This window comes from Oncorhynchus nerka, linkage group LG11, assembly GCF_034236695.1.
Source record: "Oncorhynchus nerka isolate Pitt River linkage group LG11, Oner_Uvic_2.0, whole genome shotgun sequence".
In the NCBI taxonomy this organism is placed as follows: Eukaryota; Metazoa; Chordata; class Actinopteri; order Salmoniformes; family Salmonidae; genus Oncorhynchus; species Oncorhynchus nerka.
Genome location: NC_088406.1, coordinates 63596962 through 63622892, shown reverse-complemented (window position 1 = coordinate 63622892; position 25931 = coordinate 63596962). Strand labels below are relative to the sequence as shown.

At 39.8% G+C, this 25931-nt stretch overlaps 2 protein-coding genes and 1 pseudogene across 4 annotated transcripts; 1 reads left to right on the top strand and 2 right to left on the bottom strand.

The window, feature by feature from the left end:
- Positions 1-329: 329 nt before the first annotated feature.
- LOC115137311 (probable E3 ubiquitin-protein ligase HERC3) lies at positions 330-5301 on the bottom strand (annotated as a pseudogene).
- A 1586-nt stretch (positions 5302-6887) lies between these two features.
- LOC115137310 (endonuclease domain-containing 1 protein-like) lies at positions 6888-9360 on the top strand. Its single transcript, XM_029673566.2, has 3 exons — positions 6888-6995; positions 7605-7973; positions 8266-9360. Exons 2-3 carry the CDS (start codon positions 7614-7616, stop codon positions 8845-8847), a joined length of 942 nt encoding a protein of 313 aa, XP_029529426.2. The 5' UTR covers positions 6888-6995; positions 7605-7613; the 3' UTR covers positions 8848-9360.
- A 3969-nt stretch (positions 9361-13329) lies between these two features.
- Positions 13330-24167, bottom strand: LOC115137307 (probable E3 ubiquitin-protein ligase HERC3). Of its 3 annotated transcripts, XM_065024750.1 has the most exons (24): positions 24083-24167; positions 23482-23580; positions 23291-23402; positions 23063-23139; positions 22704-22931; positions 22220-22311; positions 21375-21505; positions 21108-21232; positions 20850-20926; positions 20614-20741; positions 20447-20506; positions 20221-20326; positions 19917-20109; positions 19452-19606; positions 19077-19199; positions 18674-18772; positions 18164-18331; positions 17940-18080; positions 17442-17608; positions 17102-17165; positions 15791-15861; positions 14934-15117; positions 14532-14634; positions 13330-14417 (listed from the first exon to the last, which is right to left on the bottom strand). In XM_065024750.1, exons 1-24 carry the CDS (start codon positions 24150-24152, stop codon positions 14206-14208), a joined length of 2985 nt encoding a protein of 994 aa, XP_064880822.1. In that variant the 5' UTR covers positions 24153-24167; the 3' UTR covers positions 13330-14205. The 3 variants fall into 3 exon arrangements, with proteins under 3 accessions (XP_064880822.1, XP_064880819.1, XP_064880821.1); XM_065024747.1 differs by lacking the exon at positions 24083-24167 and having other exon boundaries at positions 23482-23870; XM_065024749.1 differs by lacking the exon at positions 24083-24167 and having other exon boundaries at positions 19473-19606; positions 23482-23870.
- Positions 24168-25931: the final 1764 nt, after the last annotated feature.

Below are 25931 nucleotides of genomic sequence, written 5' to 3'. Positions count from 1 at the left end.
TCCAGAAGCCTCTGTTGTGACCAACAGCTTCTATAAGCCTGCTCTGTAGTGTCTCTTTGGAGGGGTAGATGGGCAGCTGCAACAGAGAGTGACAGGTCAGCGCCTCTGGGAAATGCTGTTGGGAGGAGTTGAGAAGGGTTTGGACCCTCATCCTGATCTGGTTCATACCCAGGATGGGCACACGATCACAGCCAGTCAGGAACACTGAAGGGGCAAAGGTGGTAAAAGGGAGAGGGCAGTGAATGACAGAATAGAACTTTATTCTCAGTAGCCTACGTTATTGGTTCATCTGTTACAATGAAAACGTTCCATACTTACGGAACGCTTTCTTTTGATCCTCTGTCAGTTCCTCAAACACCTCCCAGAATGTGACGATGTTGGGATGCCCAGCATGGTACTCTCCTAAATACACAGTGTTCTAGGGGGGAAATGCCCTCAATTAATATATGGTGAAGCAATAGACACTTGACACCATTCAAACCATTTGTCAAATCAATGTATCAAAACATTTTAGCTAGGTTGCAGAACATGTTCACCATGAATCCCAAATCAACCCCAGGACACTTGTCTAATAGGCTCCATCTTGCCCTCTGATAGGTGACATTTCTGCCATATATAGTTTTATGAAGAGGGTGGTTTGGAATTCTCATTGTTAACCAGACGAAAGCTATCCAACGACAACGTTGTGGTATACCACAGAGCCAATGGGACTTTCATCAAACAAACACCCTTTCATCAATGCTGCTCCTTCTGTGCAAGGTATAACATGTTGTTCAAATAGCTAGGCTGCTATACAGTCATATGAATAGAATAAACATTAATAGAATCATTGTCATATTGCTATTATTAATTGCTCGCTCTCTCTCTGTAGGAGTCCGGCACATCCCGTAGGTATATGTTGGATCCTGTATTTTACATTATAGTCATTACCATATATATGATTGAATATTATCTGCTGTTGGCTTGTGTGGATGTATGTATGTGTTATGCAACATAGCTGACTTGAAACATTGTTAAAAGTTTCAAGGCCATGGGCCTTTCTCATGATGGAAAAGTAGCATGAAGACAGGAACTGTTCAATGAGTTGGGAGGGGGGCACTTTCAGAGCGGGGTGTTGCGAGAACAAGCGGTCTTTTGTTAGATAACAGGAGCCAGGTGCGAGATAACGGTATGGAGCATGAGAGCCTGGATGTTCTTCACAAGCAAGTTACATCTATCAAAAAGCGCCAAGAGGCGGGGACCCGCCTGAGCGCCTGCAATAGGCTGAGCAAGTTTAAAGCCTTCTTCCACACCCTAATGTGCTTGGTCATGAGAGAGGGCTTCAATGCGGACCAGCAGTCGCCTACAGGACATGGTAACACACAGATTACTTTCTCAAACTATTTTGTGGGGGTATAGAATTTGGTCTACTTCCCAATCATTCCAGGGGCAACACGACAGTGTACACATTTAGTTTTAGCCCAGGAATACCACACTCAATAAAAATAATCACTGGTTTTGCCTAGTCTAAATCTGCCAGACAGCGAATGAACAAGGACAAAAGAAGTTGGCAACAGCACAAACAGATTTACGACTACGTTATTGTTGATTAGTTGAATTTGGGGTGACACACTTTAAACATTTTAAATGGAGGGCAACATTACCGAGGACCTGCAGCTTGTTGGGGTGCAGTCTGAGGATAGCAGCAAATCAAATCAAAATGTATTTGTCACGTGCGTGTAGACAGTGAAATGCATACTTACAGGCTCTAACCAATAGTGCGAAATAAGTATGTGTGTGTGTGTGTGTAGGTGTGTGGAGATAAGTAAAGAAATAAAACAACAGTAAAAAGACATTTGAAAATAACAGTAGCAAGGCTATATACAGACACTGGTTAGTCAGGATTATTGAGGTAGTATGTACAGTACATGTAGGTATGGTTAAAGTAACTATGCAGATATGATGAACAGAGAGTAGCAGTAGCGTAAAAATAGGGGTTGGCGGGTGGTGGGACACAATGCAGATAGCCAGGTTAGCCAAGCACTGGTTGGTTGGGCCAATTGAGGTAGTATGTACATGAATGTATAGTGAAAGTGACTATGCATACATGATGAACAGAGAGTAGCAGCAGTGTAAAAGAGGGGTTCGGTGAGATCTGTCCATCTGTGCTGTTTGTGAAGGACCCTCAGGAGCTCGGGGAGAACCAGGTACCAAGCCTTCCACTCCAATGGGCTCCTCATACAGGGAGGGAAGCAGTGTGTGCTGGACAACAGCTTCAACCTAGTTCAATGATAGAGGTGTGTGAATCGTCCCTCGTTCAAATGATAATGACAACAATTTAGAAGTATTTCAGCAATTCAATGTGCAATCAACGATACATGTCAGAATACGGTTACATATCAATTTATATATTTATTCAGAAAATACCTCAAAACTTTGTCCTTTTTCGCCAGCTTCCGGTGAGACAAATCCAGGCCAGACTGTTTAGGTGAGGTTTGGAAATGTTTGTCACAACTAATAAAACCAGTAAATAATTGTCAATATCTAGGCCATATTTAAATCAGTATTCTTCAATAATGTAATATTTCAAACATAAGGCAATCATGTATTTGAACCAATATTAAATACTGTTAACTTTTATCAAGAAAGCTCCCATTTAAACATGATGCAGAAGAAAACATTTTTGTGATTTCCTGCAAATACAAGATTGAGTAATCTTTCAGTTCAGTATGTGACCGTACATAAACAAAATATGGAAATAACAACAACGGTAAATTATTTAAGTAACTATCATACTAACTTCTGTAAATTTTCCATGATTTTGAATCACATTCTGAGATCCATTTGTCAATGATTTCTTAATCTAATGCTTGTTGCGTCACTTGACCTGTGATTGACCTTTCTTCAGACTCCTGGGAAGATGACAATGTGATGCAACGTATCACAGAAATGTTAAGTACAAAGGACAAACTATGTCCTCTTTTGCTAACTAAATGTTTCAAACCCAAATGGTGTCCATACCTGACCAAGAGTGCACAACGCAAAGGAATGGTTTCCTCCAGCAAAAATGTGTTCAATTTTCTGGTCATCAATCTGGTCTGAAATGTTGATAAAAATAGTTGATGATCAAGTTAATGTGATTTCATGTTTTACCTCATGTTATTTTAGTTGAGTATTGAAATAAGCATTTTGTTGAGTGGACTTTTATTCAAGTTTGATCTGTTCTGAAAATGCGTGTACTCTGGCTAATGTTATACCATAAATTAATGTTTTACCTGGCAGTTGTACTGGAAGGGGCACAGACTGATCAATCTTTACTCCATTTCCCAGCAGCCCTTGCTCTCCGCGCCCAAATGAGTAGATCTTATTGGAAGGCCTCACAAATGCTAATGTATGGTGTCTAATGTGGCAAACGGACATAGAAAACATTTCTCAAATCAATAATGAATTCTAAAAAGGTCTTATGCTAAGATGAAAATAACCAAAACAGTCCTATACAAGATTTTGTCAATTCCAGATCATGTCTAATAAGTGTAACCTACCTTCCACAGGCTATCTGGGTAACCTTTAATCCACAAAGTTGCCCCACCACTCGAGGTCGTAGTTCATCTCGAGAGAGTTGTGTGCAAGCTGTCCATAGCGGCCTGAGCCAAATGTGAACACCACACCTCCCTAGAACAAAATCAACCCAGACTGTTATCATACAGTGTTATCCTCTAGTTAATTAGGACGTTTCAATACGAATTTCCAGGGAACTAAAAACTACAACATTGAGACACCCATTTAAATAAATACACATAAAAGGAAGACATATTGTATGGTCCAAACAACATTTAGTTCAAATTATAGGGAAAAGTGTAATTATGTCAGACAGATATACAACCTTTGTCAGAATGGCAGTATGTTCTCCTCCACATGAAATCAAAACAGTCTTCTTCAGATTCAGGCAATCAACATGAGCTGGAGCACATCTGTCTACAGAAAATTGGGTTCATTTAATTATAATGTTTTATTTACAAAACAACACATACCTCATATCACACACATGACACAATTTTGTTCTCTCATCCTGGTCAAAATAGTTTTTCAACTACAAAGAAATCTGGTTGATAATAGATAAATCAGGGGTCTCCAGCTGCAGCCTGAGAGAACTACTGAGTGGGAAGACTTTTGTTTAAACCCAACACTAACACACCTGTTTCAAATAATGTACTGTTCATGGTCTTCGGTCTGGACCTTGATTATTTAAATATATTTAACAAGAGTCAACACATATGCTATTGTGTAATGTATACTGTACTTGTTGTGTCCCCTAGTCCCAGTTGCCCGGCGGTGTTCTTGCCCCAGCCGAACACAGCTCCAGAAAGGGACAGAGCGAAGCTGTGTTCTCCCCCTGCAGTGATCTGAACCAGGGGGATCCCTGATAGAGACTTCAGGGGCTTGGGGGACATGGACATGTCGCGTGGCTCGCCCCACCCCAAACCCAGCTGACCGCTGGTGTTCTGACCCCATGTGAAAACCTGACCATCTGACCAGAAATCAGAAGTAAGCAACCATACAATGAGAACATTGTACAGAATTACAGTTTTGAAAGGTTAGACTGTTTTGGTTAAGTTGCATTGTGAAACAGCGATTAGAGGTGTGTTAATGGTCATTTACCCTGAGTTAGTAAAATTGAATGCTGGTCTCCACATGCAACCTGAGTTACCTGTCGGTTACATAGGTTACCCAATGGTCTGATAGAAAAAATATATATAAAATGAACAGATTAATACGATTAGAGTTGGCCCATTTGAATTAGATGACAAAAAAAAATGTATACTTTCGCTATTTGAATGTGAGGGTGACTACAACGTCAATCAAAACATTGACACTGAATTACTATAAGGCATTGCTCCCATTTTTGAGGGTAGGCTACATATAAATGTATCATTATGGAATGGAACCCACCTGAGAATATTGGCCTTGTCCAAGCAGAAAGTTTCCCTGTGAATCTTCTCCCATCTTGGTCCTCTTGAATCCGTGTGACAGACACTAGTCTCCCATTATTTCTGATGAACGTGACCACACTGTTACCTGCGGACAGACCCTGAATTTGAGATTTAAGGTGTATCAAATTAACTCAACTAATATCCGTTTTGGTCGTATCTAAACCATTCGGCTTCACTAAACCAAAGCCATTGTGACTATCCTCTCCCCATGAAATCTTTGTGTTATATTCTTAAACTAGTCCATACAGATTCTAACACTTGAAAAAGAGGCACCTACCGATGTGTCCGACTCAATGAAGGGTTTATATGACCGCAACCAACCATATGACATACAGAAAGACTCATCATCATCAACAAATCAGGAAATGAAAATGAACCTTGAATGAATTTCACAAACAGAAATCTAGGTCGTCATAGGGATGTTTATAAAGTAGCCCTGTAGGCCTAATACATAAACTGCAAGGGTATTTATTGAGGGCATAAAAGAAAACAGCCTAAAAACATAATTTACAGTTTGGATTAGGCTACTTGTTGACGCAAGGCCGAATATTAAACATCTACTGACAAAAGCAGCCCATTTATCTAGGAAATAGCCTACAATATGATGACTAATTTGACACACATGCCTATTCTTGAAACATTACCACCCAGTCGATACATTGTACGTTTCTAACATTTATGGTTGAGATTGAATTCATGTAAATATAAACTATGCACATTATGACTTTCATTAACACGTGATGCAGACGTCACGCAGACATTAGTAAGTCGTTGGTAATCATGTCATGTAGGTCAGACACGTAACGCAGGAGTCACGCAGATGTTAGTAGGGTGCTGGTATCATGTCATGTCAGGTGGTACGGTTACCTAGACGTATAAATGTCCCTTATCAACCCCATAGATATCTAACTTGCAGCAACAATAATGTTATTTATTATCATCCCATACAACAGTGCCTGTCTTGACTGGAGTAAACTATTCTATTGGATTCGACAACACTTCCTGTAGCTCCTCACCCCAACGCTAGAATCCAATGGGCTGCTATAGCATTAGCTGTAACATGCTAATACTAGTTATTAAAAACTAGCAGTATTTAAATATTCTAGATGTGTCCGTTGGGATAATTAGGAGTACACCGCAGTATCTCATCACTGGATTGAGCTACGTTTCCCGAGCCATATGTCTCGCCGACTCCGCGCTGTCCTGATCGTTGCGTAGCCGCGTTCCGATTAGAGAGAGAATGTATTGAATTTCTAGTCGGATTCAGGCTAGGCTTCAATGCCTTCAGAAAGTATTCATACTTATTCCACATTTTGTTGTGTTGTTGCCTGAATCTAAAAAAATGTATTAAATATTTGTTTATTTCACTCATCTACACACAATACCCCATAATGACAAAGTGAAAACATGTTTTTACCTTTTTATTGCAAATTTATAGAAAATTAAACACAGAAATGTTTATTTTACATAAATATTCACACCCCTGAGTCTATACTTTATAGAATCACATCTGGCAGCGATTACACCTGTGAGTCTTTCTGGGTAAATCTCTAAGGGTTTTCCACACCTGGATTGTGCAACATTTGCCCATTATTATTTTCGAACTCTGTCAAACTGATTGATGATCATTGCTAGACAACCATTTTAAGGTCTTGTTTTACATTTTCAAGTAGATTTAAGTCAAAACTGTAACTCAGCCACTCAGGAATATTCACTGTCTTCTTGGTAAGCAACTCCAGGCCTTGCTTATTGTTCTGCTGAAATGTGAATTCATCTCCCAGTGTCTGGTGGAACGGATTTACCTCTAGGATTTTGCCTGTGAAAAACTCCCCCGTCCTTAATGTCCTTAAAGGCATAATGATTATGGATCTAGATTGCAAGAAAAAGTGTGTGTGTGAGTGAGAGAGAGAGAGAGAGAGAGAGATTATGTACAGTATCTAGAGAGTAACAGGAAGTGTTTACTCTGAAACTACAGACCTCTGAGGGAGTGAGACAATTCAAAGGACTGTTAAACAAGTTCACAAGGTGAGATTGAAAATCTAACAAATTATTTGGATAATTCAATTTCTTATGGTTATTTCGAAAATCGATGCAATTACGCAAGGTTCTCTGTATCGAGCACAGCAAAAACTATTTCATACAAGGAAATGAAATAGGCTAGAGGCAAGAAACAATACTAATGTGTCATGCAATCAAGATATGCACTTAAGGAAATATACTGATATTCTTATCTGTATTTTTTAAAACTGCACTATCGGTTAGGGGCTCGTAAGCATTTCACTGTAAGGTGAACTTTTTGTATTTGGCGAATTTGACTAATACAATTTGACTTGATTAGATTTCCTAAAGTGTCTTCTGATAAATGAACAATATGTTTGGAGTGTATATGATTATAGCATTAATAACCTTACAGCAACATGATCATTTAGCAACCTTTGACCAGAAATGAGAAGCAGGAAGTCAACCTCTAGATGGTGGGAAACTACAGTAAACAGGAACTATAATGTTTCAGGAACTTGGGTGGTTTTCATAACCTGATTTGAGATGATTCTAGTGACTAATTGTGACCTTAAACAGTCATAATGTAAAGGTAACATTGCAATATAGATTAATCTGTGATGTTTTTCTCCACAGGGGCACAGCATGGTGACTCTGTCCCTCTTGTCCCTCTGTCTGCTCTCCATGTTGGGGGCCAGAGGGGAAGTGGCTCCAAATTTCGACAACTGCAAAGATTCTTTCTTCAGAAATACGCCAGTGTCCGGTCTGAATATAGCTCTCCCCACTCCACTCGAGCCCAAACCAGAGGACTTAAAGAATCCCGAGAAATGTCTCTCTGCTTACAATGCTGCCTCTCCTGCATACATTTGTCAGAGAAACGGTAACCACTATTACTTTGCCACTCTGTATGACCGTGGCAGGAGGATCCCTCTGTACTCTGCCTATGAAATGGATATCAAAGGGGTTCCTGGCAGAGAGGGGTCCATAGTTTATTATGAACCACAGGTTTGCATATTTCATTTTCATTATCACCTTTTCAATGTCCTACAACTACATAATGATGCAACACATTAGTGTAGTTCAAGTATTTACAGTAGAAAAGGACATTCGCTGTAGAGCAGGTTAGAAAGTGATTGTAATCATGCAATAAGCACTAGAAGGTAGTATTTCGTAAACTGTAATTTCAGACTAAATACCAGTAGCCTAGAATACCAGTAATATAATAATGAGTTGTATTTGACTGCTACCACAAAGCTTGAAGTGGAGTGGCTAATTTGTAAATGTTTGTATTTTTCAGCTTGTGCATCCTGACCTACCACCACAGCAAATGGATAAGATTGGATCCTTGGGTGAGATCAAGAAATACAACGAAAACATTGGTTGCAGTGAACGCTCTCCACAATACCAACGGAAATACAAGCTGGGCTGGAGTCAGGCTCTCAATGACAACTTTGGCTCATATGACCGCGGGCACCTAAACCCTGCAGGACACCATAAAGAAGATGCCTCCAAAGCCACCATGACCCATACCAACGTAGCTCCGCAAGATGGGAAGATGAACAAAGGGCCGTGGAACCAGTACGAGAAGAAGCTGAAGGATGTTTTGAGTGAAGGCTGTAGTAAGATGTATGTGGTGACTGGGGTGGTCCCAAGCAGCACGTGGGTAGACCAGAACAAGCGAGTCAATGTTCCAAGTCACTACTGGAATGCCTACTGCTGCACCGACAACAACGACAAACCTCTCAAGTCTGGAGGTGCCTTGGGTCCTAACACAGCTCAGGGTGTTGTTAGAGAGTATAACTCTGTTACAGTCCTTGAGACTGAGCTTAGAGGGCTACTGAATGTTGACAACAATTTCAACATTTTTAATGGTTGTTAGTCCAATATAGATGTGGACCTGTCTAATATATCTGGTATGATTGTTTTGGATTTTTAATTAATGCTTAGGCTCTTATGTTTGTTGTTACTATTTAGTATAGGCCTACTGTATAATGACATTTTTGAACCGTTAAGATTATATTGATGTAGGCCAGTGGCCAGATGTTTCACAATTTAGCTCACCTGATTCACCTATTCAACAGCTTGATTATTAGTTGAGTCAGGTGTGCTAACTGTGGAATAGTTCAAATACAAGAAATGGCTGGGGGTCCATGAAAACCCCTAATTTAGGCTACATCAATATTTTAAACAAATCCCTGACCATAAATATTATCCTATTGATCAAATTTGTGGTTAAAATGTATTACAAATACAAAACGTATCCTTTGTGGTAATTATTCGTAAAGCGTATGTTTGTTTGTTTGGTCACACAGAGTTGTGCAACCACGTCTTTGTGAATGCTTGTTGCTTTGAATCTATAACCCAATAAAGCTTGTTTTGTGAAAGTAGGAAATGTGTACATCGACATATTACAGAACCATTTTTTACATGCTGTTGATGAACCTGTTGTTATTTTATGTCAAACAAGATTGGATGAAGACAGCAATACTGTCAGTGGAGATTTCTTTGGTTGCGCTACCATCTAGTGGTCTATAAAGTGCATGAACTGGGAAGGAGACAAAGGGGCCACGGTCAGTTGCAGACATAAATGTCATAGAGATGTAGTGATTCATGACTCAGTCGATTCTATTTCATTCCCATTTACTCTGATGAAAAATCAAATCGGATTGGTAAAATATGTAATGCATATTGTTGATCAATGCAGTGCCATTGTTACACAATTCTTATCTGTCCAACTTCCAGAGTCTGACTTTGTATCTTTGTTCATTATATTTCGATTTATTGTACCATGATAAAACACCAAAACCATTTTAAGGTTTGGTGAATCTGCACTTGGCCCAATGCCAACCCAAACTTTTATATTTTTATTTTATTTTTGTACCTTTATTTTAACAGGGAAGACATATTGAGACCTAGGCCTCTTTTGCAAATGTGCCCTGTATATACAACATAAATGTATACTTTATACCCAAACTAATATATATATATATATACACATGAACCTTTTGATACAGGATGCAGTGATGAGTCTCAAAACTGTCATCTGTAACCAAACGAAGGGCACTATGGTAGATGGCATCCAAAGGTTTAAGAGTAGCAGCATCTGATAACTAATGTCACCATAATGAAGAACAGATAAAATGAATAATCTGCTTCTCACTGCTTAGAGAAAGGAACAATCTGTTTCTGTAGAACAATCTTAGCTTCTTAACCAGCTCATCTATTACTGAACAAAAATATAAACGCAACACAGGTTGGTGCCACCATAATTGAGGAGGACGGGCCCATGTTCATGTCTGGAGCGGAGTTAGTGGAGTGGTATCAAATACATCAAACACATGGTTTCCATGTGTTTGATGCCATTCCATTCCATTGTTATGAGCTGTCCTCCCCTCAGCAGCCTCCACTGAAACGCAACATGCAAAGTGTTGGTCCCATGTTTCAGAGCTGAAATAAATGATCCCAGAAATGTTCCATACACACAAAAAGCTAATTTCTCTCAAATGTTGTGCATAAATTTGTTTACATCCCTGTTTGTGAGCATTTCTTCTTTACCAAGATAATCCATCCACCTGACAGGTGTTCTAACAGTTTTCTTCCTGGGAAGGAGAGGAGGACCAAAATGCAGCGTGGTTATTTATAAACATCTTTAATGAAAGATGAAAATGTGAACACTATACAAAATAAGAAAACATGGGAAACCCCAGTCCTAACTGGTGCAAACCACAGAGACAGGAACAATCACCCACCACATACCTAAAGAATATGGCTGCCTAAATATGGTTCCCAATCAGAGACAACGATAAACACCTGCCTCTGATTGAGAACTATTCCAGGCAACCATAGACTTACCTAGAACACTCAACTGAACACAACCCCATAGACTACAAAACCCCTAGACAAAACAAGACACATAAATCACCCATGTCACACCCTGGCCTAACCAACATAATAAAGAAAACACAGAATACTAAGGCCAGGGAGTGACAGGTGTGGCATATCAAGAAGCTGATTAAACAGCATGATCGTTACACAGGTGCATGCACCTTGTGCTGGGGACACTAAAATGTGCAGTTTTGTCACACAACACAATGCCACAGATGTCTCAAATTTTGAGGGAGCATACAATTGGCATGAATACTGCTGGAATGTCCACCAAAGCTGTTGCCAGATAATTGAATGTTCATATTTCTACCATAAGCCTCCTCCAACGTTGTTTTAGTGAATTTGGCAGTATGTCCAACCTGTCTCACAACTGCAGATCACATGTATGGTGTCGTGTGGGCGATCGGGTTGCTGATGTCAAAGTTGTGAACAGAGTACCCCATGAGGCAAATGGTGGTCACACTAGATACTGTCTGGTTTTCTGATTTTAAAGGTTTCTGTGACCAACAGATGTATATCTTTATTCCCAGTCATCTGAAATCCATAGATTAATTTCACCTTTATTTAACCAGGTAGGCTAGTTGAGAACAAGTTCTCATTTACAACTGCGACCTGGCCAAGATAAAGCATAGGAGTGTGAACAGACAACAACACAGAGTTACACATGGAGTAAACAATAAACAAGTCAATAACACAGTAGAAAAAAAAGAAAGAAAAAAAAGAGTATATACATTGTGTGCAAAAGGCATGAGGAGGTAGGCGAATAATGACAATTTAGCAGATTAAGACTGGAGTGATAAATGATCAGATGGTCATGTGCAGGTAGAGATACTGGTGTGCAAAAGAGCAGAAAAGTAAATAAAGAATTAATTTATGAATTTAAAAAACGTATTCCTTATATGAACTGTATCTCAGTAAAATCGGTGAAATTGTCACATGTTGGTTTATAGTCTTGGTCAGTATAACTGACCTGTGACTTCTGTGTGACAAGACTGGTGTGTTAGCCCTCCGATCTAAAGCCGAGGCATTAGCCTTAAACACACCTCTTCAGATCTCAGACAAGGTTACTCATCACATAAGCACTGTTTACTGAACCACGTTAGTTTTATATACCCTAGTGCAGCATATTTGTTCATGGTCCCTGACACTACTGAAACCTGAACACGTGCATTATTTCTAGCCTTTAAAAAAAAAGATTTTCCTTTGTTTTGATCACTAGGGCCAGGTGTGGATCAACGGTTTCAACCTGGGCCGCTACTTGACCCGCTCGCGGCCCACAGTTCACCTTGTACGTGCCCGCTAGCATCCTGAGCACGGCCGCACCCAACAATGTGACCGCTGGAGCTGGAGGGGGACCCATGCACCCCCGGGCCCTGTACCGTGGAGTTCACCAACAACTCGTTCCTGAACGCCACGGTTAAATCTGACCACAAACACCAGAGGGCGCTGTTCCATAAAGAAGCTCTCATGATGATCGCTGATCAAAAATATACTTACTGTATTTATCTGGAACACAGGAGGTTGGTGGCACCTTAATTGGGGAGGATGGGCTTGTGGCAATTGGTGGAGCGGAATAGTATGAAATACATCAAACACTCCGTTCCACCCATTATTATGAGCCGTCCTCCCCTCAGCAGCCTCCACTGATCTGGAAGTGATCTATTTTGCACGGATCTTTTTAAAATCAAAGAGGAATATTTGTAATGACTGTACCTTTAACATGACCTCTATATAGTGTCTAAAAACCCGATACGACTTTGTTTACACGAGCATTCTATTCAAAGGGAATTAAGTATGAGTCATTTGTACAGTATGTATGTCTTTTGGAAATGGAATTAAGGGGCTGCAGGGTAGCTGAGTGGTTAGAGTGTTGGACTAGTAATCGCAAGATTGCAAGTTCAACCCCACGAGCTGACAAGGTACAAATCTGTCGTTCTGCCCCTGAACAGGCAGTTAACCCACTGTTCCTAGGCTGTCATTGAAAATAAGAATGTGTTCTTAACAGATTTGCCTAGCTAAATAAAGGAAAAAATAAAGTTCACTTGGAAGTGCTATGAATTTGAGTAGTACCCTAAATACAAGTTGAGGTCAGTGGTGCTCAAATCATGAGCCTGGATGTTTTTCTTTTTTATGTCAGAGCACCATGCAACCGAAAATACGCCCTAGGCCTTGTCGCAGATGTTCACTGAGATCACATTCATGGTAAATGCTGGCATGTCTGCTCAATTGTAAATGACCTTTAAAGTATATAGAGCACCCTGAGTTAAATTCTTCCCTATATTGTGAATTGGGGAAGGATGATTGAGAAGGATGTGTGCCAAATGATCTGTTTCCTTGTATCTTGGTTGTTAATGTGTTGTTTAATGTGCAGGCACAAACCATGCTGTACTTTTTGATTTATAAATGTTTTAATAAAATTAGGTGAATGTGTTACGCCCCTGAAAACAGGGGAGAAATAATCACGAGTGATACGGTGTTGTTTTCTTAATTCAACTTTTAGTTCAATCTTTACAAAAGTAACACATTACAAAACAACAGAAAAACCATTATACAAATAACACAGCAAAATATCTTATTAACAACGCACATGTTCATTCACAATCGACATAAAATGGCAGCTACTCTCAGTACGATGCTATTCTTCTCTACAACCGAGCAGGGCTAATATTACTCTCTGCAAACTTAACTCTAACTTCCTCAAGATGTTACTAAGACACACCTTAAACACTCTTGACATGTTAGCGAGTTATAACATTAAATTACTATTTTTTATCATCAATAAAGTACCTGAAAACAGGGGAGAAATAATCACGAGAGTGATACGGCGTTGTTTTCTCAATTCAACTTTTAGTTGAATGAGAAAAGACCGCGATTTCCCCAGGAATATGGGTGGAGACTAGAGCAATCGATCTCAGGCTCATAGATTAAGAGCATTTCGTAGATCACAGATTAACACTTTTAGGCACCACAAAATAAAGGAATCAATATAACGTTTACACATTACTCACAATTCGTACCCTTGGTACGCTTGACGGATTTGAACTTTAACACAATTATGAATGTTTTCAATCTCTGTCAACTAATACTGAATGCATTATCTTTTTAACCTTAGATGTTTTAAGATCCTCACACTATGAACTTACTAATACTTTTTAATGTATAACAGGCTATGAATATTTCCTTTAACCTGTCACAAATGCAATATGATAATGTCATAGTACCGTACAGATCTCAAGTTTGGATTTGAAATACAACCCTACATTAAAACAATCCAAATCTTACACCCAACTATGGAACAATGAAAAGATGAACACAGGAGAGGACTATACACAGAAGCAACACTATACACCCATTATTCATTCCCGAAGCCTCTGTTGTGACCAACAGCTTCTATAAGCCTGCTCTGTAGTGTCTCTTTGGAGGGGTAGATGGGCAGCTGCAACAGAGAGTGACAAGTCAGCGCCTCTGGGAAATGCTGTTGGGAGGAGTTGAGAAGGGTTTGGACCCTCATCCTGATCTGGTTCATACCCAGGATGGGCACACGATCACAGCCAGTCAGGAACACTGAAGGGGCAAAGGTGGTAAAAGGGAGAGGGCAGTGAATGACAGAATATAACTTTATTCTCAGTAGCCTACGTTATTGGTTCATCTGTTACAATGAAAACGTTCCATACTTACACAGGAACGCTTTCTTTTGATCCTCTGTCAGTTCCTCAAACACCTCCCAGAATGTGACGATGTTGGGATGCCCAGCATGGTACTCTCCTTCATACACAGTATTCTAGGGGGGAAATGCCCTCAATTAATATATGGTGAAGCAATAGACACTTGACACCATTCAAACTACTTTTCAAATCAATGCATCAAAACATTTTAGCCAGGTTGCAGAACATGTTCACCATGAATCCCAAATCAACCCCAGGACACTTGTTTTTAAGGCTCCATCTTGCCCTCTGAAAGGTTAGGTGACATTTCTGCATATATTATATGTTTTTACTAATGCTCTCAGATGTAGACAATTAACTCGGGGTAGATTTGGGATTGAGCTTCAGTCATGTAGTAACAAAACATGGTTCTGACCTGTTTCAGCGTTTCCCAGTCAAAATTCTCCTTCCCCACCATCACTCCCCTCAGTTCCTCTGGCTGGAAGAACTCTACCACGTCCCTGTCACACACCTTGAAGAAGCCTTTCCTGAACTCTTCAAACACCACCTCTACTGACTGGTTGAAGATGTAGTTCACATAGGTGTCAACAAACTCCTTCCTGTCAAAAGAATGACAGACTGTCACGCCCTGCCCTTAGTATTCTTTGTTTTTTTTTAAATTATTTTGGTTAGGTCAGGGTGTGACATGGGTGATATGTGTGTTTTTGTCTTATTCTAGGGTGTTTGTACTGTCTAGGGTTTTTTGTAGATTTATGGGGTTGTTTTCATCTAGGTGTTTATGTTGGTCTATGGTTGCCTAGATTGGTTCTCAATTAGAGGCAGGTGTTTATCGTTGTCTCTGATTGGGAACCCTATTTAGGCAGCCATCTTCTTTGGGTATTTCGTGGGTTATTGTCTATGTGTAGTTGCCTGTGTCAGCAATCGTTATCATAGCGGCATTTTGTTTAAGTTTTCTTTGTGTTTTTCGTCATTCAATAAAAGAATGGATTCAAACCACGCTGCGCTTTGGTCCACTTCTTACGACGATGGTGACAGTCAGATATCCATTGAGTTGTAGCTAGTATAGGTTGCTGTCAATTCCAGATGATGTCAATTCAAGGAATGAGAAGCGTCATTTACTTTCCATTATGATTTCTCCATTCATACAAATATATTTCAATGTGTGATGATATTGCCGAAATGGAATTGACCCCAATCCTGGTAGCTGTAGCAATGGAGTGTCATACTGTAAACCTTGTATTTTGTCAGTTGTAAATATTGCTATAATCTTACTTGTTGGCACTTGTGACGAGTTTTCCAGTTTCTTTGGGATCAAGTTCCACCGCTACATCACCCCACATCACCTATAATAGTGAGCAATGAAAAAAGTGAGGTAAATGAACAATGATAACACTGCAGACTGAGGGTATGGACAAATAGATGGGAGTGATATGCGAGAGACATACACACTGACATAATATAATTTATCTTATGTTCAGTAATTCATACCACTTCACTTCAATTAACTACAGATGTAGGAACTTAATTTGAGCCAATTTGATACAGAAGGAAAAAAATCCTGCAGCAACAGAAAATGTGAATTATTTAGTGAATTATTATTTTTTATTTAACTAAGTCAGTTAAGAACAAATTCTTATTTATCCTGCCGATCCTTGACTTCGGCGATGTCATTTACAAAATAGCCTCCAACACTCACCTCAGCCAATCACAGTGCCATCTGTTTTGTCACCAAAGCCTCATATACTACCCACCATTGTGACCTGTATGCTCTCGTTGGCTGGTTCTCGCTACATAATCGTCACCAAACCCACGGGCTCCAGGTCATCTATAAGTCTTTGCAAGGTAAAGCTCCGCCTTATCTCAGCTTACTGGTCACCATAGCAACACCCACCCGTAGCACGTTCTCCAGCAGGTATATTTCACTGGTCATCCCCAAAGCCAAAACTTCCTTTGGATGCCTTTCCTTACAGTTCTCTGCTGCCAATGACTGGTACGAAATGCAAAAATCACTGAAGTTGATCTCCCTCACTAACTTCAAGCATCGGCTGTCAGAGCAGCTTACCGATCGCTTCAGCTGTACACAGCCCATCTGTAAATAGCCCATCCAACCAACTACCTACCTCATCCCCATATATGTTTTTTGTATTTTTCTGCTCTTTTGCACACCAGTATTTAAACTTGCACATCCTCATCTGCACATCTATCACTCCAGTGTTAATTGCTAAATTGTATTTACTTTGCCAATATGGCCCATTTATTGCCTTACCTCCTTACTTCATTTGCACACAGTGTATAAAGATTTTCTATTGTGTTATTGACTGTACGTTAGTTTATCCCATGTGTAACTCTGTTGTTATTTTTTGTCGCGGCCAGATGTGATACAGCCCATAATTATATTTAATGGACATTATTTTGTAGGGGTCATTTTAAAGTGTAAATGACTAACTTAAGAAGTCAAGTTTGTATTTCTTGCAGTGTGGGAAAATTGTCAGCAACAAAAGGGTGATCAAATTAAAATCCTACATCTGTATTATGTTACGTTTTACTTGTTCATCAATCAAACTGTTTGAAATCAATACATACTGAGAAAGTCATGTCCATGTTTTCAACATCATCATCAGGGTAATCCAAGATGTACTGCAAACTCCTTCAAAAGCATTGAAAATAATATGTGACAATAAATGTGACAATTATAAATCGGCAATCAATAAATCATGATGCTTTCATAAATGAAAAACTATTTATCCAAATAATGAATAATTGCTTATCCTCACAGAGCAAGTGCTCTGCCCCTAAGATGCAATAAAATGCCTTGAGATGCAATTTCTTAATCTGTCCTTGGTGTCCTTATAACAAATACAACTGCCTGTACTGTAATACATTACTGACTAAGGGATAACAATATATTATGGTCTGAACTTACCCTGCTTCAATGGGGCTAAACTCTCTCAGGTCCTCTAAAGAGGGCTTGATGTTCACCAGCTTCTTGAAGAAGGCCATGGGGAAGGGGAGGTGCACCATGTTGTTGTTGTACAGGGCCATCCCACACAGAACCCCAAACAGGAAATAACGCTTCTCCTCCACTCTAGGCTGTTAGTGAGGATGTGTTGGACAAGAGACAAGAAATAAACCATGAGTGAAAGTACAAGACATGCTGTTGTTAACATGGGGAAAATGATTCATATACAGTAAAGGGAAGGTAGTGTGGTTTCTAGAATACAGTAGTAGGCTAGAAATACAGTATTAATACAGTAGTAATACAGTAGTAGATGCTCTCTAGGAACATATTATTACAGTGTTTCACTACCAGCATATTTGAAGCTATTTGAAAGTACAATGATTATCTATATAGAAATAAAATAATGTGTTTAGGAGCAGAAAACCTCATAATCCATGTGCGATTTCCCTAAACGTGCCTCACCATTGCAGGGAACCAGGCCAGCGTATTGGTGTCGTTGTACATGAACATCCCAGACTCGGGTACCAACAGCTTATCAAACAAATGGAGGAAGAAGTCCCTTTTGTAGACATCTGTCAGCTTCGCGTCCTCGTCGAAATACACCTGAGAGATGTAAGCAGCACATTTTGGAATAGCCCTTCTCTGTTCAAAACATTGTCTCATCATATTAAAAAATATGGACTTACCACAAGGGACCTCTTGAAGGTACTGTGATATGCTACACTCAGTTGATGGAAAGTGTCTTCTATGAGTGATGCTCTATTCAGTCTCAGCTCAAAGAACGGAGCAGGTGCCGCCACGAAGAACATGTCATAAGGCCACATGCCAGTCCTTTGGGGATTGTTAGGGGGATTCTGCAATGCATACAGTACAATATTAAGTATTCACTAAGTGCTTATCTAGTATACAAGACAGGTATTATTTCAACCAGTTTATTCCATCAAAAAGGTTGAGAAATATGTCTGGTTTCTTCAGTAGTGATGGTCAACACCCCAGAGCTACTTGGAATGCAGGCGTTTGCTCCAGCCCTGTTCTAACACACCTGATTCAGCTAATCAAGATCCTGGTGAGCAGCTGATTAGTAGAACCAGCCTGCATACACAGTCAGTTGGTCTCTAGTAGGGGGTTAGCCACCTTGATTTATAGTATCTGCTGTATATTATAATACTTATATATTGAGAAGCAAGTTTCATTACCTTTGTGAGTGCGGCGTTGATGTTAAAAACGTTTATCTTGCTCTGCAGATTCATCAAGAATGGGTAACAACAAAAGATGGCAGGTGTCTGATCCACATCCTGAAAGTGATGTAAAAGAAAACATACAAGGCATCACAATTAAGGAGCTTCTTTGTCTAATTATGTTCATCTGCAGTGATAAGAAGGAACTTTAGTAGGTGAGAAAGATTCTCCAGTAGGAAAACAAAATGTTTCTTTCACTCTCTCTTTCCAGACCATTTCAGGTAGAGGAAATCCCAAGCCTCTACTGAGATGCAGCCAGGACACTTTCTAAGACCCAAACAACGAACATTAAAACACCTCAAGACTGACAGCAACTAGCATTGTTAGCAATCAGTGACTGAGACTAAATAACTTTTCTTACCTGCTTTGACCATAAACGCCAAAGCTTTACATCCTCCGCTAGAAATATGGTATTGAAGTGAACTTCCTCCATACAAAAGGTACTGTCTGGAACAGTCTGGGTCTCTACAGATTTCTGGTTTGCCTTTGAAATAATATAGAAAAGTAAAATACACAAATAAACAATTATTAGCAAATATTAGCTAAATATTTTCCATGTTTGTCAGCAAAATATTATTTAATCAAATCTCAGTTACGGTCTCATCGATTCTAAATAGGTTGCAATGAAATAACTGCCACCCTGGCACCAGATCGGTCCTCGAAGTTGACTGGTCAAAATGGAAGAACATCATTATAAATGGATTGACAGTACGAGCAGTGAAGCATGGACACTGACTCTGTGGAGATGGTCGAGGACCTGGAGCAGGTGCTTGATCCCAGTATCACGAGTGCGTAGAATATGTTCACTCCTCAGAATCCCCGACAGGGCCTCCTTCCACACCCCAATGTGCTTGGTCATGACAGACGGCTTCAATGAGGACCAGCAGTCACCTACAGGACATGGTAACACACAGATTACTTTCTCAAACCATTTCGTGGGGGTATAGAATTTGCTCGACTTCACAATCATTCCAGGGGCACCCCCAATGTGCACACGTTTTGTTTTAGCCCAGCACTACCACACTCGATTCAAATTATCAACGGTTTTGTAAATTTAGCCTAGTCTAAATCTGCCAGACAGCGAATGAACAAGGACAAAATAAGTTGTCTACAGCACAAACAGTTTTACGACTACGTTATTTTTGATAAGTTGAATTTGGGGTGACACACTTTAAACATTTTAAATGGAGGGCAACATTACCGAGGACCTGCAGCTTTTCAGGGTGCAGTCTGAGGATAGCAGCAGCAACAGCTTCGGTGAGATCTGTCCTTCTGTGCTGTTTGTGAAGGACCCTCAGGAGCTCAGGGAGAACCAGGTAGACCCTCAAGCCCTCCACTCCAATGGGCTCCTCATACAGGGAGGGAAGTAGTGTGTGCTGGACAACAGCTTCAACCTAGTGCAATGAAAGAGGTGTGTGAATCGTCCCTCGTTCAAGATACATGTCAGAATAAATGTCAGAATAGGATCGATGACATATCAATTTATCAATATATTCACAAAATACCTCAGTCAAAACTTTGCCCTTTTTCGCCAGCTTCCGGAATGCGCTTTGGACGAGTGAATAATCCAGGCCAGACTGTTTTGGTGAGGTTTGGTAATGTGTGTCACAACTAATAAAAGCAAGAAATAATTGTCAATATTTTTGCCATATTTAAATCAATATTCATTGATAATGTAATATTTCAAACATAAGACAATCATGTATTTGAACCAATATTAAATACTGTTACCTTTTATCAAGAAAGCTCCCATTTAAACACGATGCAGAAGAAAACATTTTTGTGATTTCCCTGCAATTACAAGTTTGAGTAATTTTTCAGTTCAGTATGTGACCGTACATAAACAAAATAAGGAAATAACAACAACGGTAAATTATAGCTACTTATATCATACTTACTTCTGTCCTTTTTTCCAAGACTTTGAATCACATTCCGAGATCCATTTGTCAATGATTTCTTCATCTATAGCTTGTTGTGTCACTTTGCCCACACTTGACCTGAGATTGTTAGGCCTTTCTTCAGACTCCTGGGAAGATGACAATGTGATGCAACGTATCACAGAAATGTTAAGTACAAAGGACAAACTATGTCCTGTTTTGCTAACTCATTGTTTCAAACCAAATTGTGTCCATACCTGACCAAGAGTGCACAACGCAAAGGAATGGTTTCCTCCAGCAAAAATGTGTTCAATTTTCTGGTCATCAATCTGGTCTGAAATGTTGACAAAAAATAGTTGATGATCAAGTTAATGTTATTTCATGTTTTACCTCATGTTATTTTAGTTGAGTATTGAAATAAGCATTTTGTTGAGTGGACTTTTATTCAAGTTTGATCTGTTCTGAAAAAGCGTGTACTCTGGCTAATGTTATACCATAATAAATTAATGTTCTACCTGGCAGTTGTACTGGAAGGGGCACAGACTGATCAATCTTTACTCCATTTCCCAGCTGCCCTTGCTCTCCGCACCCAAATGAGTAGATCTTATTGGAGGGCCCCACAAATGCTAATGTATGGTGTCTAATGTGGCAAACGGACATAGAAAACATTTCTCAAATCAACAATGAATTCTAAAAAGGTCTTATGCTAAAATGAAAATAACCAAAACAGTCCTACACAAGATTTTGTCAATTCCAGATTATGTCTAATAAGTGTAACCTACCTTCCACAGGCTATCTGGGTCACCTTTAATCCACAAAGTTGCCCCACCACTCGAGGTCGTAGTTCATCTCGGAGAGAGTTGTGTCCAAGCTGTCCATAGCGGCCTGAGCCAAATGTGAACACCACACCTCCCTAGAACAAAATCAACCCAGACAGTTATCATAGTGTTTTCCTCTACGTTAATGAGGATGTTTCAATGCAAATTTCCAGGGAACTAAAAACTAAAACATTTCAATTGTTTTGTTTATTTTTTATTTCAACATTATTTAACTAGTCAAGTCAGTTAAGAACAAATTATTGCTGACAATGAGGCCCTACCAAAAGGCCTCCTGCGGGGACGGGGTCTGGGATTAAATATATAAATGAATGAAATAAAAATATAGGACAAAACACATCACGACAAGAGAGACAACACAACACTACATAAAGAGAGACCTAAGACAACAACATAGCATGGCAGCAACACAGCACGGTAGCAACACAACAACAGCACGGTAGTAACACAACAACAGCATGGTAGCAGCACAACATGGTAGCAGCACGAAAAATGGCACAAACATTATTGGGCACAGACAACATCACAAAGGGCAAAAAGGTAGAGACAACAATACATCATGCAACGCAGCCACAACTGTCAGTAAGAGTGTCCATGATTGAGTCTTTGAATGAAGAGATAAAACTGTCCAGTTTGAGTGTTTGTTGCAGCTCCTTCCAGTCGCTGGCTGCAGCGAACATTGAGACAACAATATAAATAAACGCACATAAAATGTAGACATATTGTATGGTCCAAACAACATTTAGTTCAAATGATAGGAAAAGTGTAATTATGTCAGAGAGATATACAACCTTTGTCAGAATGGCAGTATGTTCTCCTCCACATGAAATCAAAACAGTCTTCTTCAGATTCAGGCAATCAACAGGAGCTGGAGCACTTCTGTCTACAGAAAATTGGGTTCAATTTATTGTTATTATTATATATAATTGTTTATAATTATTTATGTACAACACATAACCCTCAAACACACGACACATTGTGCTCTCTCATCCTGGTTAAAATTGTTTTTAGACAGATAAAGGCACATTTCTGTACTTTTCTTTATTTTTTTAAACATCATTTCAACCACCAAAAAATGTGGTTGATAATAGATAAATCAGGGGTCTCCAGCTGCAGCCTGAGAGAACTACTGAGTGGGAGGACTTTTGTTTAAACCCAACACTAACACACCTGTTTCAAATAATGTAGTGTTCATGGTCTTCGGTCTGGACCTTGATTATTTAAATATATTTAACAAGAGTCAACACATATGCTATTGTGTAATGTATACTGTACTTGTTGTGTCCCCTAGACCCAGTTGCCCGGCGGTGTTCTTGCCCCAGCCGAACACAGCTCCAGAAAGGGACAGAGCGAAGCTGTGTTCTCCCCCTGCAGTGATCTGAACCAGGGGGATCCCTGATAGAGACTTCAGGGGCTTGGGGGACATGGACATGTCGCGTGGCTCGCCCCACCCCAAACCCAGCTGACCGCTGGTGTTCTGACCCCATGTGAAAACCTGACCATCTGAACAGAAATCAGAAGTAAGCAACCATACAATGAGAGCATTGTACAGAATTACAGTTTTGAAAGGTTAGACTGTTTTGGTTAAGTTGCATTGTGAAACAGCGATTAGAGGTGTGTTAATGGTCATTTACCCTGAGTTAGTAAAATTGAATGCTGGTCTCCACATGCAACCTGAGTTACCTGTCGGTTACATAGGTTACCCAATGGGCTGGGGGGGGAAAGAAGAAAGATGACTAAAATTAGCTGGCCCGTTTGAATTAAATGACAAATTGTTTTTATACTTTAACTATTTGAATGAAGGGGTGACAATTCCTTAAGGTAAACTACATATAAATGTATCATTATGGAATGGAACCCACCTGAGAATGTTGGCTTTGTCCAAGCAGAGAACCCGACCCTCTTCAGACAGTAAAACAGCATGAGAATCTCCACAACTCAGAGCCCGAATCCTCTCCTTACATGTCACACTCTCTAAAGCACACAAAACATATGACTGGACAACTGAAGAAAATATATTATAAAAATATATTGTTAAGGAGATTAGACCTACTCAGTTTCCCTGTGAATCTTCTCCCATCTAGGTCCTCTTGAATCCGTGCGACAGACACTAGTCTCCCATTATTTCTGATAAACGCGACCACACTGTTACCTGCGGACAGACCCTGAATTTGAGATTTAAGGTGTATCAAATTAACGCAACTAATATCCGTTTTAGTCGTATCTAAACCATTCGGCTTCACTAAACCAAAGCCATTACGACTATCCTCTCCCCATGAAATCATTGTTGTGTATTATTCTTAAACTAGTCCATACAGATTCTAACACTTGAAGGAGAGGCACCTGCCGATGTTTCGGACTCAATGATGGGTTTATATGACCGCAACCAACCATATGACATACAGAAAGACTAATCATCATCATTATCAACAAAGCAGGAAACGAAAATGAATCTTAAATGAAACTGTATTTATAGAGGGCATAAAAGAAAACACGCCTACAAACAAATATAAATGCAGTTTCGAATAGTTACTTCTGACGCAAGGCCGAAAACGAAAGTGAACGTCTATTGACAATATCAGCCCAGTTATCTTGGAAATAGCCTACAATAAACGGACGCTTTTGACACACACGATAATGCTTGAAACAATTACCACCCAGTCGATACCTCCCTAGATGCATTTCAGTGGAACTGGCTGACACGTCCACTTTATGCTGTGTCATGCATGACTACTAAATGCTGAACTGAAAATGGTTTCGGAGTTTGAAAAGACCCATCCCTCAGAGACGTCCCTGATATTTGCCCTGTTTTTTTTTCAGATGTTAAAGTAATTACCAAACTTCATTTTTAAGCTCACGTTTATCATAATTATTTCAAAAAAGAACTGTCAGCAGTATTTTGTGGAGTGTGCACACTGACTTGACCAGGCAAAGAGTAAAGAAAATACTAAAATTGCTTTAATTATTGGGTTATGATACTATACACCCGTGTGGCAGTTGTACTAAACTCCTACGGCATAAAAGTTCTAAAATAATCAATGTCCCTCATTAATTAAGATGACAATTGAACAGGTAAATGGGTACATAATAACCTATGCAGAAAGTAGAGATAGGAGTTTGAAATAATTTTACTATTCGAATAGTAACAATCATTTTTGTCTGATATCCGGATATTTGAAATACATGTGGTTTTATCTACGTTTTAAACCTGAACACAGCTATGCGAGGGAGAAGATACTTTATTGTTGCAGCAGCAGAAGAACATGAAAGAGAGATAGATGGGAGCGAGCAGACGGAGAGAGAGAGACACCAAGACAACTCCGCTACAGCCAACACTATCTAGCTAACTTGCAGCAGCGACGATGTTATTTATTATCATCCCATATAACAGTGTCTATATTGACTGGAGTAGCCTATTGGATTCGATAACACTTCCTGTAGCTACTCACCCCAACGCTAGGCATCGCCTTTTCATGGAATCCAATGGGCTGCTATCGGATTGCCTAGCCTAGCATGCTGACTAAAAACGAACATTCATTAACAATTGGAAGTATTTCAATCTTCTCGATTTGTCATTTGGGATAATTCGAGTACACCGCTGTATTCCATTCCTGGATTGAGGTACATTTTCCGAGCCATATCTCTCTCCGGCTCCGCGCAGTCTTGATCGTGGCATTGCAGCATTCCAACTAGAGAGAGAACGTGATGAAGAGTTTGAGTTGATTTATTCTTGCTCACAGATTAAACTGAATAAATGATGAATTTACATTACTAATCATTGCAAAACACTCATTTAAAATACATAACACACAATACGTGACATACATAGAATATTGAACAATTTACAGGACATTTTTCATTATGGAAATTGAAATATTAAAATGTGATTTAAAAATATATACAATTTTTGGGAGAACCTTTTAAGAGCTAGCGTTATTATACAGTCTGATAGCAGTGGGTAGAGTGGCGTTTCGCAGGCGGTTCATATGGGCAGTTATACAGGACAGTTGATGGCTGTTTCTCAGGAGTGTGGTGGTGTAGTTACCTCTTTTTGGAGGGAAAATATAATTCAGTGGATGGTCAAGAGTGTGCATGTCCTTCACCAGATGCACTGCAGCCTGCTCTGCAGTGAGGGGAGCTGTGGTTGGACTGCTCCAACAATGGAGATGATCCTCAAGGCCCTCCTCTGCACCCTGTCTAGGTGGGCCTGCTGCTTTTTACTGCATCCAACTAACAGCACTCCACCGTATTCCAGACAAGGTCTGACCAAAACCAATTCTTTCTTTGGCCGCCTCTCCTTCCAGTTCTCTGCTGCCAATGACTGGAGCGAACTACAAAAATCTCTGAAACTGGAAACACATCTCCCTCACTAGCTTTAAGCACCAACTGTCAGAGCTGCTCACAGATTACTGCACCTGTACATAGCCCACCTATAATTTAGCCCAAACAACTACCTCTTTCCCTACTGTATTTAATTCATTAATTTATTTTGCTCCTTTGCAC

Bases quoted from the DNA above. Each gene is read 5' to 3' on its own strand.
- LOC115137310 (XM_029673566.2), top strand. From the start codon at position 7,614: ATGGTGACTCTGTCCCTCTTGTCCCTCTGTCTGCTCTCCATGTTGGGG. The intron at 7,974-8,265 runs GTTTGCATATTT...TGTATTTTTCAG, and splicing joins TAGTTTATTATGAACCACAG to CTTGTGCATCCTGACCTACC.
- LOC115137307 (XM_065024747.1), bottom strand. From the start codon at position 23,713: ATGATTTCATGGGGAGAGGATAGTCGTAATGGCTTTGGTTTAGTGAAG. The intron at 23,403-23,481 runs GTAGGTCTAATC...TGTGTGCTTTAG, and splicing joins AAGATTCACAGGGAAACTGA to AGAGTGTGACATGTAAGGAG. The intron at 22,312-22,703 runs GTACAGTATACA...AATTTTCTGTAG, and splicing joins GGGTCTAGGGGACACAACAA to ACAGAAGTGCTCCAGCTCCT.